Source organism: Peromyscus leucopus, chromosome 11, assembly GCF_004664715.2.
Source record: "Peromyscus leucopus breed LL Stock chromosome 11, UCI_PerLeu_2.1, whole genome shotgun sequence".
NCBI lineage: Eukaryota > Metazoa > Chordata > Mammalia > Rodentia > Cricetidae > Peromyscus > Peromyscus leucopus.
In genome coordinates, this window is record NC_051072.1 from 53,216,050 (window position 1) to 53,230,234 (window position 14,185).

At 47.1% G+C, this 14,185-nt stretch overlaps 1 protein-coding gene across 1 annotated transcript; it reads left to right on the forward strand.

Annotated features, from left to right (window-relative positions):
• The first annotated feature begins 1,224 nt into the window (after positions 1 to 1,224).
• On the forward strand, positions 1,225 to 13,761 carry F2rl1 (F2R like trypsin receptor 1). The gene is made up of 2 exons (XM_028871739.2): positions 1,225 to 1,472; positions 11,351 to 13,761. The coding sequence occupies exons 1-2, from the start codon at positions 1,391 to 1,393 to the stop codon at positions 12,454 to 12,456; spliced, it is 1,188 nt and encodes a 395-aa protein (XP_028727572.1). The 5' UTR covers positions 1,225 to 1,390; the 3' UTR covers positions 12,457 to 13,761.
• The last annotated feature ends 424 nt before the right edge of the window (positions 13,762 to 14,185 follow it).

Genomic DNA, 14,185 nt, shown 5'->3' on the forward strand with positions numbered 1-14,185 from the left:
GCTCCTGCCTCCGTCTCCGGAGTGCTGAGAGTATAGGTTTGTGCCACCACACCTAGCTTTTGTTCTACTATTTAAAGAGTAAATTGAAAGCAGAGCATCACTAACACGACGAAGGCGCCTACCTCCAATACCTCTCCCATCCTTGTGTGTGTCCTTGTGATGGGGATCAACCCTGGTCCTTGGACATGCTAAGCATGAGCTCTGCTGTTGAGCTACATCCTCAAACCCATATTTATATATTTCTTCGGATTATGGGATCACAGTGAGGAAGAGACCCTGTTGGAATCAGGTATCGAGAACCATCTGTGAAAAACATGGCAGTCATCGACTTGAGCCTGAAGGTGAAGAACAGTTTACAAACGGTGCTTATGAACTGTGTAACTTGAGGCAACAAACTTTCTAAGATCCGTTTCCCGTTCTGTAAAATGGGAAGATAGATGGAGTGGGCATATAGGGTGCTGTGGGCATTAGACAAGCTAGCATTACTGAACCATTGGCATTTAGTGCTCAAGTGCAGGTTGCATCCACATTCCACGCTCTAGCTCACGCATCCAGGTTGGCTCAAGGACACTGGTCAACAGGTGAGCTGAAAACCCAGTTCTAGAGCGCTGAGTCCTGCCTACCCCCTTGGATGATGTCCACGGCTGTCTGCCTTGTCCCTGCTCAGCCGAAAACTCACTGTCAGCTGCGCTGGTGGCACGGGCTGTCAATGAGGAGGCTGAGGCAGGAGAATAGCCACAAGTTCCAGGTCAGGTGGGTGAGGGAGAGGGTGAAGGCTTTTGCAAAAAGCTGAACCAAGACAAGAATCAACAAAACAACCAACAACTAACAAAGCCCCTTTGCATTTCGGGTCCCGCACTGCCCATTACACCACGAAGCCTTCCACACCAATTACTAAAGACAAAAGCAGGGCACTTAGACTTTCTAACATTCACAAGGGGTGAGCGAGGATGACCTCACCGTTTCTCTGAAGTAATTAAAGGTTAAAGGTAGCTTTGGACATCGCCCAGGCTCTTAGAACCCTGGGTCCCAACCTTCCTGTCATTTGCATTCCAATGTAGCCACCTCACCGGTTCAGCCCCACCCGCAGGCGACTCTGGCAGCCAAGTGGACGCGGGCCAGCACAGCGGAGCAGCGGGCAGGCGCTGCGGGGCCAGGTGGCTCGGGGTGGGGTTTGCGTAAAACGCTGGGAGGGGGCGTGGCCTCCTGGGGGCGTGGCCTCCCGCAGGTGCGTCCAGTGGCTCCGGTTTCACTGAAACAAATCCCGGCCAGGGAAAGCACAGCGCCGCTCGGGTTAGGGCAAAGGGACCCGGTCCTCCGAGTGGGGCTCTGAGTTTCGAACCAGTGGTGGCGGATTCCCCGTCCGCCCGACGTCCGGGCTGCTGCGAGGATGCGAGGTCTGAGCGTGGCGGGGCTCCTGGGAGGCGTCATCCTGCTGGCGACCTCAGTCTCCTGCAACCGGACCTCCCAAGGTGAGAACCCTGCCCAGGGAGGGCTCGAGCGGCGGAGGAACGCTCCCGGTTCGTGGTGGAAGCGGGGCAGGCGCGCACTTCCCCGCGCATCCCTAGACTCTCTCTCAGTGGCTTTGGGGGCGAGGGGGGGGTGGGTGTCCCTGACCAATCAGCTGGGACACCCGGGAAGTTCCCCCCCAAGGACGTGCTAGATAGAGATAATCATGGTCTGGGCACTTCCAATTTCTACCTGTCGGTGTGGTTCGGGGAGGCCAGGAAGGAGCGCCCGCGTCTTTGGGGTGCCCTGAAGACTCAGGCTCCCTTCCCTCGGGTCGTTTCTTTGCCAACACTGAGTCATTTAGAGCTTTTCACGCATCCTGTGATCTACCCCCGGTCTGGTCCTACTGGGTTACAGCCAGTTGATGGCACAAGGCCAGGTGGAGTGAGCGGTGAGCCCGCGCCCTGGAAAGTTCCCACCTCGCGTTTTGCACTCGCGCCCACCCATTGAACCCTTTCTTTAGGGGTCGCACCACCGCGTTCAAGACCCACCCGTGGCCGCAGTTCCTGGCAATGGATGCGTCGGGTGTGGAACTCAGGAGGTTCGGCTGTCACGTGGTGGTAGAAGGGGAACTTTCAGGACCCCCATATTCGGCCAGGTGACGTTCTGGCCTACAGATTTCCAGACCTTCCCGCCACCCGGAGCACACACTGGCAGCCACCCAGGTCTAGCGCTGAGGCTGCCCTAGGAACAGAACTGTAAGAGAGCGGTCCGGGGCGGTGCTTCCGTGCCACCTTGCGCCCGGCCGCTGGGTTGGGCGGGTGCTGCTGCTCCAGGTGAGCTCGAACTGGCGCCCCTAGAAGCCAGGGAGGCCACTGTAGTCTGTGGGGTGGGGTGGGGTAGGGTAGGTGTGTTTACAGCCGGCGGGAGGGCTACTGTGATGCAAAACCAGACCTGGCGTTTTCTTTTCCCCAGCTAAACTTGCTGGTGTCCTGTAAAAGGTCATTTCTCGCTTTTAACCCTCTTGGAAAGACGTCGAAGAGCGTCTAGACCCTCTCCGTTTGACTGTCATTTAAAGTTAGAAATTTAAAATTCAGGGACAAGAGGTTAGTGTGTGCAATTTTTTTTAAAAAGTGGTTGGAACCGATTAAATACTTTTATGATTCACACAGAATAGGAAACATATCCTGATTATTTGGCTCCCTTTGTTTAAGTGAGGAGGTTGGGAAGGGAGAGGTTCCTGGCGTATACTGTGAACTTGATTTAACAATAAAAAAAAAAAAAAATCGGGTTACTTGTTAACCCGAGCTACTTAATATCTATCCCACCTTGGTTTTTCTCTATGCATACTTACGCTCCATAGCTGGTAACTTTCCTAAAGAGTCTAGTAACAGAGACTTTACATACAGGGAGTTTTTCTCCCAATTAAAATTAATTTTGGTTACGGACACGGGTCACCTTGAAAGCGTTTCCTGCAAGTTAATGGACGTCTTTGCTCATGCCGCTCTGGTCCGGTCTTTCTGTGTGCTCTTTTATTTGTTAAAGAGCAGATTGGATGCGATTTTCTCCACCTCCAAAAGATTGCTTCACGGAAGGGGTCTCGACCTAAAATAACCCCATTTTTGCAAGTGGGGGGGGGGCACTGAATTGACGATGTCGCTTTTAAGTCAACTGCTCTCCAATACAGTCACTATTACTACCTCCTCCCCCTCTTCCATCTCCACATTTAATTTTTGATTTCTTCTCATGCTGGGCTTTGCACTAACTAGGGCCTGAGACACTTCCCATGAGGCCTTCAGTCCATTTCAGTTTTACTGACTGGTTCTTTTCTTTTTGTTTTTGTTGTTGTTTGTGGGGTTTTGTTTTGTATCCCTTTCTTCTTTCTCTTTCTTTGAGATAGGCTTACTGTGTATCATTGGCTGGCCTGGAATTCTCTGTGTTGATCACATTGACCTTGAACTTGCAACAATTCTCCTGTCTCTGCCTCCCGAGTAATGAGATTACATGCACCACAATGCCCAGACAACATTTTTTTTTTCAGTTTTTTTTTTTTTTTTTTAAATGATGTGCATTGGTGATTGGTGTTTTTCATGACTTTGTGAGGGTGTTGGATGTACTGGAACTGAAAGTTGTGAACTGCCGGTGAGTGCTGGGAATTGAACCTAGGTCCTCTGGAAGAGCAATCAGTGCTCTTAACTGCTGAGCCATCTCTCCAACTTCTGACAACATTCTTTTTTTAAAAAAATTCAATTATAAGAGGAATATGTGGTCACTGTAGAGGAAAACTAGAAAGAGGAGAAATTTAACAAAAATCATCCTAAACATGAGTACTTAAAATAACCACTACCAACATTTTGATTTATATCTTTCCTATGCTTTTGTACATGTGAAATACATAAAATACATATTCCCCAAATATAGAAAGTCTTGTACAAGTATGGGGTTTTATTATGTCAAAGTCAGTAACACCTTTTTGAATGGCTTTAAAACATGGGCATATGCACACCCCCACCCACCCACCAACCCTCATTTATTAAGTACTAAACCTAGGGCCTCCTGTGTATTTATTAGCAAACCAGTTTGCCACCGAGGTAGAACCGCAGCCCTAATTTTACAATTTATTTTGAGGCAAAGTCTCCTTAAAGTGCCCAAACTCTCCCTGAATCCACTAGGTAACCCAGGTATGCCTCGAACTCTGGATTCTACTTCCTCATCCTGAGTAGCTGCGATTATAGACCAGCCCGGGCAAGCCTGACTGCATCTTTCTAAATCTGTGTTTTGTGAACAGACCCATGGGATGTCTCCCAAGCCTTGTCCTAGAGAGAACTGTGAGATGAAGGCGGAGCTGGGACTTTGGGTCGGTCTCCTTTGCTTCCCTGTGTTACTAATTAACCTTGGAAGCTCATGTCTCTCGAGGTCTGTATTTGACTTTCTTATGGTTTTATTATCTGGGCAAATGTTGAGGAAAACAGTTCATCCTGGGGTGCGGGGGGAACAGTTTGCAAAGTTTGCTAAAAGTGTACCTAGGGAGGGATACTCTGCAACTAAATCTTTTCCTTTTCAGCCTGTGCACCCAAGAGTTGGTAGCAAAAGAACTCTGGGGTGAGGAGCCCGGGAAAGGGCCAAAGCATCACCACCATGTCCACTGCGAGCTGAAGTCCTTTAAGCAACAGAAGGACCATCCCGCAGCAACTGTCCTGTGGTTTATTTGTGTTTCGATAATAAATCTATTTGTGGTCAGAAGACAGACTTCTGTCCATTCTTTATAGCTCTCATAAAGCATTCAACTAGTCCCCTTTTGATACCCCGATGATCATTTTTGTTAGACCATGGTAAACGATGGTTCGGCAAATGTTCTCCACAGCAGTCAGTGTGAGGCAGGCCCCTGAAGTAATCACAGCTCACAAGACAAGCACATTTTAACTTTTGATACGTTTGCCAAATTACTTTCAAAAAGACTGCATCAGGCCGGGCGGTGGTGGTGGCGGCGGCGGCGGCGGCGGCGTGCGGCGGCGCACGCCTTTAATCCCAGCACTCGGGAGGCAGAGGCAGGTGGATCCCTGTGAGTTCGAGGCCAGCCTGGTCTACAGAGCAAGATCCAGAAAAGGCGCAAATCTACACAGAGAAACCCTGTCTTGAAAAATCAATTTAAGAAAAAAAAATTGTATCAGTTTGCATTCTGTGCAGCGGAAAACCTAAAACAGGAAGGTGAAAGTGCCTTCCCCAGCCATTCCACTTCAAGGAGACAGACATTTTCTATAGCGTGGTGAGTTTCCTAGATTTAAGATTTTGCGAATAAATATACATTAGAATCTTATTATGCAGATGAGAACATATTATTTTTATCAGTTTTTTTTTTTTGTTTGTTTGTTTTCAGTTGACAGTGTATTTCCTGTAGGGAGGTGAGTGTCTCCTCTTAGGGCTAGGGATATGGTGAATCAGGAACGAAGCTGATTACAGGCCTGCTTCCTGCTTGTCCATCTTGGGGGCCGGGTGTTGCCTTGAGCGGTGGTGGGTGTATGTTTTCGTAGGCTTGGCAGGAACTGTTGATTGTAGCCCTAGAAATAAGTCTGCCCTCAGAGCCAGGTACACAGTAGGTGGCCACACTTCCTGTTCATGGACAGTCTCTGCTCAGTTCTGAAACACCCAGCCTGGTTGACAGCTAGACTCTGGGATACCAGCGGAGAATGCAGAATGGGCAGAGCCCATGCTTCAGGGACCTTTGAACAGTGTCACAGAATGGCTTGATGTGAACAGCTGTCATGTTTTGTTGTTGTTGTTGTTGCTATAAGATCTTGCTGTGTAGCCCAGACCTGCCTGGAACTCATGATCTCCTGTCTCAGACTTTTTGGTGCTGAGTAGGAAGGTGGGACTCCCAGCTCTCTTTGTATGTGTGGTGGTGGTGGGGGAGACGCCTGGAAATCAAGCCTTGTCCATGCTAGGCGAACACTTCACCACTGGGGTGCATCCCCAGCCCTTAGCATGGCATTTCTAGGTTGAATTTTGGGATAATCTAAGAATGCTCTGCCTTCTCCTCCTCCTATGACGTTTTCTTCCTCGTCTCTTTTTTTTTCCTAGTTAGTATTTACTTTTAGCCTAAGCCATATTTCTTTTATTATAATATCTTTCCTTGTTCCTCTTTTTATTTTAGCATTCTTATTTAATGTGGTTTTGGGTCTCTTTTTACATGAACTTCACTGCCTTATTTATTACACATTTGGTTCCATGAGACCGTTTAACCCTTAGGCAGTAGGCCCTCAGTAGTGAACCCACTCAGTGCCAGCAATTGCTAATCCTGGCTAGATGTGTTTCATTTCTGCCCTTGCCGCTTTCCAGTCCATCTCTCTGTGCTACTTCTAATAACTTTACTAGGTTCTCTATGCCAGATGATTTGCATGATACACAATTAGCCTGTCTAAAGAGAGTTCAGTGGCTTTTGGTATACTCACAGAATTGTGACGGTCACTGCAACTATTTTGAGCACATTTGATTACTGGCAAGAAGCAGCTTGCCAAGCGCTGGGACAAGAAGCATGCGTTACCATGTCTGGCTTCAGTACCTCATCTTTCTTTCTATTCGTTGTTAAATACCATTCCATTGTGTGGACAGCTCTCATTTTGTTTATCAGTTTTTGTGTTGATCGACATTTGGGTTGTTTCTATTTAGGGCTACCATGAATAATGCTGCTTTGAGTGCCCTGCACAAGTTTTTGTGTGGACATGTTTTCCTTTTTCTTGAGTATTGTCCTGGTTGATCTTCTTTGTCGGCTTGGCCAGATTAGAATCACCACAGAAACACACCTCTGGGTGTGTCTATGAGGGTGTTTTCAGAACAGTACAGTTGAGGAGGGAAGATCTGGAGCCCCAGCTTGAATAAACAGGAGGAGTGGGCTGGAGAGGTGGCTCAGGGGTTAAGAGCACAGCCTGTTCTTCCAAAGGTCCTGAGTTCAATTCCCAGCAACCACATGGTGGCTCACAACCATCTGTAATGAGAGCTGGTGCCCTCTTGCATACATGAGGGCAGAACACTGTATAATAAATAAATAAATAAATAAATAAATAAATAAATAAATAAATAAATAAATAAATAAATAAAAAATAAGAACAAACAGGAGAAGCAAGCAGAACTCAGCGTTTACCTCTTCTGCTCCTTTCCTGTAGATGAAATGTGATGACCTGCCTCACATTCCTGCTGTGGGCCAAAATAAACACCTCCTCTTCCCTTAGTTAAATGCTGTCAATTCTAGCAACAAGAAAACTACGACTTGTGAGGACATAGCCAGAGCTGGCCACCTGCAGAACTTAACCATGCTGGGAGTCCCATTGCTGATTGCCAGACACAACAGTGAGGAATACATGGGTTGGGTATAAGTCTCTCTGTCTCTGTGTCTCTCTGTCTCTCTCTGTGTGTGAACATGCCATGGTACATGGGGAGATCAGCAGACAACTTGTGGGACTTGTTCCTCTCCATCATGTGCGTTCTGGGGTTGGGAGTCAAGTTGGCAGGCGTGGCACCAAGCGCCTTTACTCACTCAGCCATCTTGCCGCCCCTAGTTGCTCATTCCTTATCTCTTGGGTTACATCGGCCCAGGCGTACTCTGACCCTGATGAGGTCAGCATCCATCCACTCCAGCAAGGTTTCTTCAGCGTGTCTAATCACCTCTTGTTGTGACCCTCGTAGCGATAAACAGGCAATGTCTAGGCTCAGAGCCCCTCCCTTTTAGGGAACATTATGTAACTTCCTCCGGGAACTGAAGAAAATTTGAGAACTCTAAAGTCTCAACCACTGCCCACAGGAACTCTAAAGTCGCAGCCACTGCCCACAGAAGCAGCTCCGGGTAACTCACTGTGGTGCTTTGAAGGAGAACGTCCCCCATAGGCTCAGATATCTGAAAAGCCGATCCCCAGTTGGTGGCGCTGTTTGGGGAGGTGTGTGAGGTATGGTGTTGCTGGAGGAAGCCTGTCCCTTGGGGCAGGCTTTGTGATTAAAAGTCTCCGCGGCTTTTAGTGCTCCCTCCCTGCTTCCTGCTTGTGTTTGAAGATGTGAGCTCTGAGCTTCCGGTTCCTGCCGCCATGCCCGTAGCTTGCGGCTATGCCTCCCCACCGTGATGCTTTCGTATCCCTAAATACATTTTTCCTTCTATAAGTTGCCTTGGTCATGGTGTTTTATCACAGCAACAAAAAAGTAACTATTATGCCCACTGAATCAGCGCCCGGTGGGCTGTTTCTGGCCTGGATGCCTTCATGGATGAGTGGGGTCCCCGGAGCTACTCATGGGGTCCAGCGGTGCTATGCACCACCCTCTGGACAGCTGTGGAAGATTCTTTTACACCTCTGAATGGCTTGCAGAACATGTTGACATTAATACAGGTGACTGTGAATTAGTGAAGGAGGAGCTCGTTTTAAAGAAGGTGACTTTTAATATGGTAAATTAAAAATTGTAGATATTCTGTTTGAGAAAATATGTGTGTGGAGTCCATGTAGTTGATCTCTATGGGTTCCAACATGTAGTATCAGTTAGGGGGTGGTGGGGCATAGTGAGCAAAACTATGGATTCTAGTAATCTCCCTACGTAACTGCTCAGTTCTGGGACGTTTACTCAGCTTACTGATTTGTGCCTTAGTGTCTGTCTATTGATAAAACGAGGACGTAATAGTCTGGTTTGTTGTGAATGTGATACAGTTCCGTGTGTACAGTGCAGACAGCAATACCAGACCCGCCATGAGTTAGTGCTCACCTGTATGATGGCCGCCATGTTCCTGGAATTCTTTGTGGTTGTATGTGTGGCCTTTGGGCACTCACTGTTCCAGTCCAAGGTCCTGTAGAGATAGGTAGAGGCGCCGTGCTCTGAAGTGGAGAGGTCTGGAATGAACGTAGTTGAGGGAGAGACCCTGTCCATACCATCTCCAGCTTCTGGGTGGGCGCAGCCGCTTTCAGTGTTCCTTGGCTTGTTCCATGACTTTCTTCCGGTCTTTGCTTCCGTTTCTCTCCTGAACTTCTTCCTGACTTTTTTTATTTTTTGAAACAGGGTTTCTCTGTAACAGACCTGGCTCTCCTGGAACTCGCTTTGTAGACCAGGCTGGCCTTGAAGTCACAGATATCTGCCTGCCTCTGCCTCCTGAGGGCTGAGATTAAAGACACCTCCCAGCCTCTTTTTTTTTTTTTTTTAAGTTTTTTATTTTATGTGTATTGGTATTTTGACTGCATGTATGTCTGTGTGAGGGTGTTGAGTCCCCTGGAACCGGAGCCACAGACAGTTGTGAGCTGCCATGTAGGTGTTGGGAACTGAACCCGAGTCCTCTAGAAGAGCAGTCTGGTGCTCCCAACCTCTGAGCCATCTCTTCAGCCCCATCCTTCTTAAAAGACCGTTGTCATTGGATCAAGGGCCTGACTGGATAATCCAGGATGATGTTCTGAAAATTGTTCACTAGGGCGGCAAAGCTCCTTGTCTACGGGGCATTAGGACATGAACTTCATTTAGGGTACGGGGCACCTTCATTTTTCCACAGTAAGTGAAAATGAACTGTGGGTCTCTGTAACTTGCAATGCTCCTCCACTCCCTTTCACTGATAGTCCTACCTACAGAAACCTTCCCAAGTGAGCAGTCCTGGAGAACCTGAGCCTGGAGCTGGCCGAGCATCAGGTGGTAGCTGAGCACACAGGAAATTAGGGGAAGTCAGGAGAGGTCTGCTATCTTCCTCGGCCCATGAACAGTGCACAGGTGTTTCCTCATGGTAGGGGCCTCAGGTTCCTCATGAAAGTTCTTTAGTGCCTTCACCTCCTCCTTCAGGTCCACGAGGGCATGCAGGTTGGGGCAAGATGAAGAATGGATTTGCCAGCCATTGTTGGCGGGTTTGCTTCTGTTTCGCTTTGCTTTCGATGAGATCTCACTCTGCCACCCAGGCTGGTCTCAAATTCCTAAGCTAAAACAATCCATCCACTTAAGGTTTTTAAGTATCTACGACTACAGGCATGTGCTCCCACACCCAGGTTTATCTGTGGTTCTGAATGATCAAGTCATAATATGGGGGAAGCACCTTGAGTTAAGCTTGCTGCTACATGCAGAACAGCTAGAACACACTTGTGTCATCCGTACAGTGATACTAAAAGACTTGTCTGCCAACTGAGCTCCGTGGGAGGGTGTTTATATAAAGGCAGCGTAGAGGTGGGAAATACCTACCCATTATAGTAGTGTATTTCTTGTGGGTGGACAAGGGGATGCCCCCATGGTCCTGGAATCTCCCTAGGCTGGTCTCCGGGATAGGGCGTGGCTGACAGCCAGGCTGGATTCTGGCCTAAGGCCAGAGTAGGGTAGATGGACACTATAAAATGAGAACAGAGGCAGCTGGCTGTAATTGGAGTTTTCCTATCCCAATCACCCAGTCCCAAATAGTCACTCAGAGGCTTTTATTAATTGTAAATGATTGGCCGATAGCTCAGGCTTATTACTATCTAGCTCTTGCAACTTAACCCATTCTTATTAATTCATGTGCTGCCCCGAGGCTAGTGGCTTTTGCCTCTATCCCATTTTGTGTGTCCAACTCATTCACTGTATTGCTAGCAACTCTCTGAATATGTCCTTCCTCCGAGAATTCTCTAGTCTGTCTCTGGTGCTCGAGCTCATCCTGCCGAGCTATCTACCAATCAGCTTCTTATTAGCAAATGAGAGTAATAGATATTCATAGTGTAGAAAAGGATTGTTCCATGGCAGCTGGCCACAAGGCAGGGCTTCTGTCTCACACATTAGAACAGTGGCTCTCAACCTGTGGGTCCTGACCCCTTCAGGTGTTGAACGACTTTCACGGGGATCACATATCAGATGTTTACATTATGATTCCTAACAGCAGCAAAATTACTGTTATGAAGTAGCAATGAAAATTTTATGGTTGGGAGTCACCACAATGTGAAGAACTGTATTAAAGGGTCACAGCATTGGGAAGGTTCAGAATCACTGAAAGAGTTACCACATCATTGTAGACTGATTTTTTTTTTAAACTAACTGACCCATCAAAGACTGCTGATGGATGTGTGCTTAAATAACAGAACTAATGAGTGTAGCTATTTTTAAAGAATAAATTGAAAAACTGTCAGCCTTAAGATTCCCAGAAGTCAGTGTTGTACATGCAACCCCAAACTCCCACAGTTTGAAAAAAAAAAAAGTCTCATCTCTGGGCCTGAAGATATAGCTTAGTGAGTGGTAGAATACTTGCCTAGCATGCGTAAGAATTAGATTTCAACTGCTGGCAACCTGCCCTGCCCAGTACCATCACTCAAAGAAAATAGTATTCGCAATCCTCTAATAGCATCTGTGTGTGTTCCTCTGAAATTGTCATTTAAGCAAAGCAGCCTTATTGTTGGACCATTTGCCTAGGTAACGAGTCTGTTCTGCCTTCTTTGTACAGGAACCCACGGTAAAGGAAGAAGTCTCATTGGCCAAGTGGCCACTGCCCCTCCGGTCTCTGGGAAAGGGGTTACAGTAGAACTGGGCTTCTCCATTGATGAGTTCTCTACATCTGTCCTCACCGGGAAGATGACCACTGTCTTTCTTCCGGTTATCTACACTATTGTATTTGTGATTGGTTTGCCCAGCAATGGCATGGCCCTCTGGGTCTTCCTTTTCCGGACGAAGAAAAAGCACCCTGCTGTGATTTACATGGCCAATCTGGCCTTGGCAGACCTCCTCTCCGTCATCTGGTTCCCCCTGAAGATTGCCTACCACCTCCACGGCAACAACTGGATGTATGGCGATGCGCTTTGCAAGGTGCTTATCGGCTTTTTCTACGGCAACATGTACTGCTCCATCCTCTTCATGACCTGCCTCAGTGTGCAGAGGTACTGGGTGATCGTGAACCCCATGGGACACCCCAGGAAGAAAGCAAACATTGCCATTGGCGTCTCCCTGGCGATCTGGGTCCTGATTTTCCTGGTCACCATCCCCTTGTATGTCATGAAGCAGACCATCTACATTCCAGCCTTGAACATCACCACCTGTCACGATGTGCTGCCGGAGGAGGTGCTGGTGGGGGACATGTTCAATTACTTCCTCTCTCTGGCCATCGGAGTCTTTCTGTTCCCAGCCTTACTTACCGCATCTGCCTACGTACTCATGATTAAAACGCTCCGTTCCTCCGCCATGGATGAGCACTCCGAGAAGAAAAGGCGGAGGGCGATCAGACTCATTGTCACCGTCCTGGCCATGTACTTCATCTGCTTTACTCCCAGCAACCTTCTGCTGGTTGTGCATTATTTCCTCATTAAAAGCCGGGGCCAGAGCCACGTCTATGCCCTCTACCTTGTTGCCCTCTGCCTGTCGACCCTCAACAGCTGCATCGACCCCTTTGTCTATTACTTTGTTTCCCAAGATTTCAGGGATCACGCCAAAAACGCACTCCTCTGTCGAAGCGTCCGCACCGTGAAGCGCATGCAAGTATCCCTCACCTCCAACAAGTTCTCCAGGAAATCCAGCTCTTACTCTTCAAGTTCAACCAGTGTTAAAACTTCCTACTGAGCGGTACCTGAGGATGTCAAGCCTGCTATATTGTGTGTGCGAGGGGTGGGGATGCAAAGACATGGGGCTGTCATTTTCTAACCAAGCTGGTCTCAGCACTGATCACAAGCACGGACGTCAGTATCAGAATTCTGCTCTGATGTCCCCGAGACTGAACGAACTGAGAGACACATATTTTGTGGAAGTGATGAGAGAAGAAGGCAGAAATCCAGTGCTTGCAAAAGCTACACCTGGCAAGAAGACTAAGTTTCTAGCTGAAATGATTTCTTCTGCATCAGGGGTTCACCACAGCTTTGTCAGGACCTGAGGCCCTCATAAGCTTCAGTCTAGTTGATTGACTTTTCGAATGAGATGAGGAGACCAGCTGTGAATGAAGTTCCTGTCCGGAATTCTAATGTGCAGCAGTGAGCTTGCCTTGGACAGTAGAATCCAAATGCCCAGTGGTTACATTCTTGCACCATTTCCTCAGAACCCCTGGGGATCTTGTTCAGTGTGCAGGCCCCTCAGCTTCAATAACCAGAGCTCTGCTTATGAGGCAGCCGCTCTACAAACCTCAGTGATGTCTACATGCACAGAACCATGGAGCAGAATACTGCTGCCGCCCACCAGGACAGTAATGTTTGAAAAGAAAAGCCAATAGCAATGTTTTGGGCCTCTTTATGGTCATTTATTATGAAATTTGCCTATTGGTTTATTGGAATTTTCGGTTCCTTTATTACTCCTTTGTAGTTTTGTATATCTGTTAGTCAAGAAAAAGAGAATGAGGATCTTAAACCTGTAAATATAAATTTTGTATAATTTTTTTTACTTATATCAGTGTGGGTAATGGAGTATTTTGCCAACTGCAAATAACATTTACCACTTAGTGGCTTTTTTTTAAGTTACTTTTTTAAACTGTAGTGTGCAAACTTAAGACATTTTCATGATAATGGATTGTTATAGCATCAGTTCCCCTACTGCTCCATCATATTCCCTCCCCCACACCCCCCTCTCCCTCCTGTCCACCCCCTCCCCCAGTATTTTCCTCCCCCTCCCCCACCAAATAGCCCCCTGTCTGCTTTCAGGTACCGTTTAGTATTTTTTAAAAACTGTTGTTGGAATATTTATTGTCGGTTTTGTTCAACTGTTATGGAATTAAAGTCTGCACATCTGTTTGGAAAAGAGCACCGACAAGACGCTACAGCTGTTGCAGAGGTTCACGACTCCAGACCTACGTTACAGACTGACTGGACTTGTAGCTTTAAGAACTCCTTTGGTGTGTGACTGGTTTATAAAGCAATACATGGACTCTTTTTTAAAAAACAACTTCCTCCAGCTTGTGTGTTTATTTGTGTGAAGGAAGGAGAAGAAGGGAAAACCCTGCCTCACACACACAGAAATATCTTTTCTTTTTACAATTGTTTTTGTTCTTTTGAGACAGGATTTCTCTGTGCAGCCCTGGCTGTCCTAGAATTCACTCTGTAGACCAGGCCACCTGCCTCTGCCTCCTAAATGCTGGGATTAAAGGCCACCACTACCCACTTTTTTTTTTAACACAACCCTGGGATCTAAACCTGGTCTCACTATTTTCTTAAATAAACATAAAAAGTATAGTTCTTGTTGCTCTGCAGTGCCTACTTTTCATTAATTAATATATTTTATTTTTTTCTTATAATAATTTTATAATAATCTAAAAAATAATTGTTTTTCTATAACTTGACCTCCAATTTTAAAGATTATAGACCCTTTA